General features: G+C 44.1%; 1 protein-coding gene across 1 annotated transcript in view; it reads right to left on the reverse strand.

Annotated features, from left to right (window-relative positions):
- The window catches only part of nrxn2b (neurexin 2b), a 437,850-nt gene that overhangs the window by 23,047 nt on the left and 407,820 nt on the right, over positions 1-6,983 (reverse strand). The window contains exon 19 of the mRNA XM_067261168.1: positions 4,491-4,580. Coding sequence (XP_067117269.1) covers positions 4,491-4,580 — 90 coding nt within the window. The remainder of the gene's footprint in view (positions 1-4,490; positions 4,581-6,983) is intronic.

Here is a 6,983-nt window from a genome sequence, read left to right on the forward strand (position 1 = left end):
ACAGAGAGAAAGATACACCGGGATGACCACTGAAGAGATCCGAATAGTGGTTCTGTAGCTAGTTGTAGCTATCTCTCTGCTGGCGTACATCTGTAGATCTAGAGAAAAAAAAAAGAAAAAAAACAGCGGTCGAGGGTGGCTTTTCTTTCGTTTCCTTCTCTCAATCCAGCTGTGACGAAGCTGTTCCAGGCCGTTTAACGGAACAGGAACCATGAAATAACATGGTCAAGTTCAGTGTCGGTCTAGGGGATCTGGCCCTGGGTTTTGCAGCCACTTTTTTTGCAGGTGATCATGAGCTGCCACAGTCCACAAATTGACTCGCTAGTCTCCCAAAAAATGAATGAAGGCAGATAAAAGTCAGATATTCTCTTCATGGGCTGCTTCGTAGAGGGCAATGATGAACCAGGCTCCAGTGTGGGTGGGTGTTGATGTGAGATATCTGTGCAATAAAGTCCGGCTCATGCCTGGCCCGTTCTGGGCGGCGTCCCAGCCACCGTAAGTCGATTGGGACCCAGGCTCTGTATCGAGTGGGAGGACTCGATCGCTCTCCATTAGGGAAAAGGGAGGCTCGAATCAGCCCATTAAGCACTGAACATTAAACCCTGCTCACTGGCTGGGTGGCTTGCTGCCTGTTCCCAGAGGCCTTGTGTTCTTTCCTTCCTCTCCTTCCTCGATTCCTCTTTTGCTCCCTAGTCTAGCGTACCTAAAACTAACTCCTGGGTGGTTTCCTTGAGCTGTTGACGTCTCTACAGAATTGAACTTCTCCCTAAGGTAAAGGAATCGATCCTATTCTCAAAAAGTCAACCTTCCTTCCTTCCATTTCACAGCTTGGTTTGATATCAATTCTGGTTGCTGATAAATTGGGAGATGACCAGGAAGTAAAGACACTTTATCATTGAAAAGCCAGAATGTTTACTGGTTCCGGAAGAGAACAAGGGAAAATGGATTCTCACTGGTTATTTGTAATCTCCACTATTCTATCCCAGTTTTCCCCGCCCAGATTAGGAAGCTGTTTCCCCATTCTTTTCTCTCTCTGAAGAAAGAGGCTGCACCGTCATCGCTTGTACGCGTCGCCATGTTCTGGAGGGAAAAAACTGGCAAGTGTGAGAAAGACGAGAGAGCGAGAGACAAAGAAGAGGCATGGGTTGGGCAGGGTGGAAAACAGATGAGGGGATTTGGGTCCAATGGATGAGCAGCGAGGCGAAAGAAAGAGGCGAGGAAAGGAAAGGAGGCCACATCTGAGCGACTTTGGTTCGGATTGAGCTGTCGCAAACTTTTGGGACTCGTGTTTTTCCCCTCCGTTAGGCCCCTGTAACAGCTGCCATTTTGGATTTGCGGTGCCAGGCGCTGAGAGGGCTTGAGATGTTCACTCCAATTTGACTCAAAGTCTGGAGGGGAGAAATGGTATGCACACCTGCAGGCTATCCCTCGGCATAGCCCTGCGATAGGATGTTCTTTGAGGTACTGTAAAGTTTGTTGGGATAGACGTGTTAGGTAAATGTGGGCCATCTACAGTACCTTTGTGTCGACATGTACGTCACGTAAAAAAAATCTTGTTCTACTTACCGGAACGCAACTGAGGGATTCTAGCTACCCAAGGGCAAATGCCATGTAACGACTGTCTGTGGCTCAACTCTCAGTGGCTCTCACTGACTCTGCAGATTCAAAAGAAGTGACCACTGACCCTAATCCGGCATTGGGAGGAGACCCCTGGGCAGATGTTACACGTATCACTCTGGTCAAGAGCACGGAAGCAACAGAAAGTTATCTGTGGCACTGTAACACTATCAGCGTACATTTCCACAGTTCACTCATTCATAACACAGACTTGGATGCGCACTTTTAACATAGTTAATGGCATAGAGCATACTGTAGGATTTACAACACGTGTGGTCATTCCCAAAACCTTCAGTGCTAATGCTTAAAATGACGCAACAGTAAAGGCTAAAGGGACCTTCTTGTTCTTGTAACTCACGCTCAAATAAGCGTTCAAAAGATTCAAAGGTTCAATTTGGAGTTGAGCTTTTTTGTTCTTCGTTTTAACCCTCTGAGTTTTTGTGTTTTGGGGAAGGAGACAGGGGAGGGGGTTGTCTGGCATCACTGTTTAAAAAGGGGGAATTGCACTTAGTTAGCTGTTTATTCATCTTCATTTCTTTTTCCGGAGACATTTATGCTAAGCTCCAATTGTGCTGAAATGTTAGACATGTTTATAACAAGGTTAGAACTGAGGGCTTCCTAGTCTTCCCCCTCCCAGAGGGATAAACAGATCACTGTAAAATCACCTTGGTCTTAAGGCAAGAACTCACTGTCCCTCCATGGAAACGAATGAAGGGGAAACGTGTACGGGGGGGGGGGGGGCGGGGGCGGGGGCGGGGGGGAGACAGCCCTCAGGAGTTAGTGTGAGTGAGGTTTGGTTTGCTGTTAGGTGGTTAGATTCTGCTTAGGTGGGGGGGGGGGGGGGGTGGGTGGGAGGTCTTAATTGCTCTCTCTGCTTCTGTATCGAAGCAACAAACAAGCTTTAACCCTTTGAGCCCGAGAAATGTCATGTCGACTGCCTTATCTCTCGTCCTCCTCTTCCTTTGGCTCTGTTTATGATTAGCACCACTAGGTACACAGTGAACCGATATCCTAAACTCTCTCTCCATCACACTTTGGATGGCTTGTTACTGGTATTTGGCAACTATCTCAATACTCTCGTCTGGAAGCTAGGTAGGTACTGTATCTTCAATCATAGTAAATGTTCAATTAATCCTGTTAAATGATTCTGTCCCACTATGTTGTCGATCCATTCAAATCTAGATCCACATGCACATTCTCAGTCATATTAATGAATAAGTCATATTCGGTTGATCTATTGCATAATTTGCCATGTGCCACAGTGCTTATGATTAAGTGCTACTACTCTACGTATGACAGAGTTCTTTATGTATAATAAAAAAGGATTTGACTTCTTATATGATGAAAGGAATACTTAGGGTAACTGTAATTTTGTTCTGATGAAATAAACATGCAAACTCTTAATGCTCAATCTATTTAATTTGAGTGTCATATAAATACTTAATTTAGCACTTAGTTGAAATATAAAATGTATTCTAAGTTTTCTTGCATGCATGATCAATATCAATAGCTTTTCAAAGACAATACACCCCTAGCCTAATCAGAGCTAATGCTATAAACGGTTATTAATTCAGTACACTGAGGCTCTTATTGAACGTATCAACAACATTTAAACTTCAGTGTAGCCTCATTGCTTTAAAGACACAATTAAACTAGCCATGAGATGTCGGCTGTCCATGGTATTTGGGTCGTGTTCCAGACTCATAATTCACTGATAAATTTGAAAACCTTCTTGCTTAATTCATCCTAATCTGTGCAGATTCGCTGAGGCCACGTTTCTGGAACGGGCCCAGCGATTCGTGACAGTTCAATTATTTACAGTAAGGCAGCTTTGACAGGCACAGCTTCATGCGGTGTCATGGTAGAGGTATATAAGCATGTAGCCAGAGGGGTGGGATGAAAGGAGGGAAGGAAAGACAGAAGGCCAGACCAGAATCAACCACCTTCAGCAGCGCAAACACAAAACAAAAAGTCCAAAGACAAGGAGGTCGGGACGTTTGGCACTCAAAGGGTTAAAGAATCGTCTCTTTGCATTGGGATTTTGTCCGAACCGTTATCTGAAACTAGTTTTTTCAGGTGGAATGTAGCCAAAACAACCATACTACACTTTTATGAAAAGGAAATTCAAAATATTCTATAGTCCCTTTAACTTTTAATGACTTTCAAGTTAAACTTTTCTCCACAACCGTCAAACTGCCAACTGTTTTCTTCTAAAGCTGTCACTTTAGGTAATTAATTGTATATAATCATCATAATTAATGGAAATTCACAACAACAAACAACAGACACAGCAATAGAAGCAGAAAGTGAAGCAATAGGTTGTCTAATTACAGTTTGCCAGGTTACAGGGGAGGGGAAGGGGGGGGTTATGTTGAGGTTATTGGGGAGTTAGAACTCTGATGAGATGCAGGCCCATGGTATCAAGGTGCTCTTGGACTAGTTCCCCTTGTGGATTGGCTGTTCTAAGCCATTGTCTTGGAACGTGTAGGAACTTCTAAAACCACTGGCATCCTTGTGCTCTTATTTTGCATAGGAGATAGATCTTTCAATTCAATTAGCGCTAATGGATTTCCGTAACCAGATAAGAATTTCATTACTTTCAATCGACAAGAATAGCCAATTGTTGGGGAACACAATCATTCAAAAGAATGGATTGAGGTTAACGTTGAGCTCCCACGACCAACTTGTTGTGCTCTACCAGTTGGCCATGGAACTAGAGAGAATTCCCCCGATTGGGTGTTTTGTATATTAAGCGAAGCACGCTTCAGCCAATCACATTCACCTTTGTTGTGTGGCCCTGCACCTCCTCCAGAGATAAGGTTAACTGGGTTAACTGGTTAAGATCATTAGTGGTGTTAAAGGGGTTTTATTACCTTTGTCGAGTAGCCACTCGTCAACTACCCGACCAAGTCGGTATGGGATTCTTTGTCTAGCAATAGCCAGGCGCTCATTATCAAAGTTCCCTTTAAAGAATTTGGAAAAGACAGATTCAAGAGGTTAAAAATCTGGAAGTTGAAAGGTTAAAAGGTTAGAAAAAGGGAAACATGGCAAACGTTTAGCAAGTTATGAACTTTAGGTTTGCATGAAGACCTGTAGTAGTAGTATAATTTTGTGGATTGGTTTAGAAAGGTTAGACTCTGCATTCTAGTTACCTTTGGTTTAAATGGTTGTTTTTTATGAGTTAAACATATTTATGAATAATTTAGAAATAATATAATTACGTTTGTGCACTTGATAACTTATAATAGATATCGGAACATAATAGCAGTAATAGCAATGGAGTCAAAACATTCAACATTTCTGAATAATTTATGCCAAACAAAGAAGCTGACAGTTAGAACAATTATTAACATCACAATCCTTACCAACACATTGTAAACAATTTCACAAATTCATAGTCAACAATTGCAATTTCATACTCAGAAACAAAGGAACAGCAATTAACACAATTCACTGTTAGCACATGGAAGACATTTTCTGTTTTCTATCCAACGCAAATCCCTTTTGACGAGAGAGGAAGTTCTCAAGCATTATGATATTATTAGTTACCCAAGGCCCCAATTCAAATCGAATTTGAACCCAGACTCTTAATTTTTTCTTTAATTGAAGATGTTCAACGGAATTTGTTCTGCTGTTTCACGCTTAACCTGCATTTTTCCCCCCTGTCTATGTAATCACACACTCATCAGAAGCCCTTGGTAATTAACATCACTTCATCAGCATGTCGAAAGCACCTCATTGCTCCTCCATTAAAACACAGTGCCGGAGCAAATGTATGATCCCTTTTCACTCCAATCAACCTCTGTGTCATACTGCTCACACCTTGAGAGCTATGAAGCTATACGTAGAGGATAACATGTGGGTGTATGTCTGGGGGGGGGGGGGGTACCCAGGTCTTCTCCCTAGGGGTGTCCCTGCGCATGCGCGGGAACGCCACTATGGCGTCTCACTGGGGAGTGTGTGCGCATGCCTTCGAGTGTGCTTCCATGGGTTCCCGTGTGGGTGTCTGTTTGTCTCTGTCTTTGTGTGTGTGTGAGTGTGTGAATGTGTGTGCGTGTTAGTCTGGGACCCTCGGGATTTGCAAGGTAACACTCTCTGAGGAGGACACTCAGTAGCCAGTGGAGCAATTATAGAGCTCCACTCACAACCCATTTACCATCAATGCCAGCACTTTACAGAAAACAAGATTAGAAAGAAACAGAAAGAAGGAGCGAAACAGCGGGAGAAAGAGGGAGAGATAGAGAGATACTACCGAGTTCAAAGGAAGAGATTGCGAGTTTGATGGCAACGTGGTAAGACAGCGCGAGGGAAAGATAAAGAAAGTGGGGGAAAAAGCAACAAATAATAAGAAAATAAGAAATAATAACAGAAGGAACAAATGAAAGAAGAGAAAGCAAAGGAAAGGAAAGGAAGAAAGAAAGAACACATTGAAATGGTGGGAGGTACTGAGATGAATCAATACCACAGGGTTTACTGTAAGTTCTCCCTCTTCCCACCTTCCCAAGACAATTACTTTCTTTCCAGCTCTCGCTCTCTCTCCCTCGCTCTCTCTCTCCCTCTCTCCCTCCCTCCCTCTCTCTCTCCCTCTCTCTCTCTCTCTCTCTCTCTCTCTCTCTCTCTCTCTGATGGAGCTTATACACAGCTTTGGAAAAACTAACAAAGGGATAGCTCCTCACTTCAGCAAACAACTTACTCCAAAATAAGACTTTAAAAAAAAACAGTTGTCCCCTCTCCCTCTAGTGGTTAACTGTGACCATTGCAGTCACAGTAAGAGCTTTGAGCCTTGGACGTGCTCATTCCCTTGAGATGGCATGGGTGGTGAAAGCTACAGTCAAACCTTGTTTAAATTAATTGATAAATGACAACGGAGGGAACGTATCAAACATCAGTATTGGACTATTGCCCAGGCCTTGTTTCCTGAGTGGTCTACCCTGGCAGTGTGCAGTTGTAGGGAACGAAACAAGGAGAGAGGGGCGGGGAGCCTGACAAGAGGTGTGTATGTGTGGAGGGGTTTATCTAATAGGAAGGCATAACACTATGGCTCCGCAGACCCTAATTAGATTACAATTAGGACATTAAAAGTCTTCCTCGACTGAGTCGGGCGGTTGTCATCCGCCAACCCTGCAGTTAATTATGACTACATCTCCATGACTGCTGGAGGAGAGGGGGCGGGCTTTGAGGGCTTCAGTCATGTGATTCCCCCCCCCCCCCCCCCCCCCCCCCTCAGTAGCCTCCCCCAACACAGCCTCCAGGTGTTTCTCTCATCAGCAGTGAGGGCGGATTGGGCGGGGGGGGGGGGGGGAGGAGGGGGTGGTGGTGTAAGAAGGACTGTGAAGTGACAAACCCCTGGAACGGGCAACTGCCTC

This window comes from Osmerus mordax, chromosome 23 (assembly GCF_038355195.1).
Source record: "Osmerus mordax isolate fOsmMor3 chromosome 23, fOsmMor3.pri, whole genome shotgun sequence".
NCBI lineage: Eukaryota > Metazoa > Chordata > Actinopteri > Osmeriformes > Osmeridae > Osmerus > Osmerus mordax.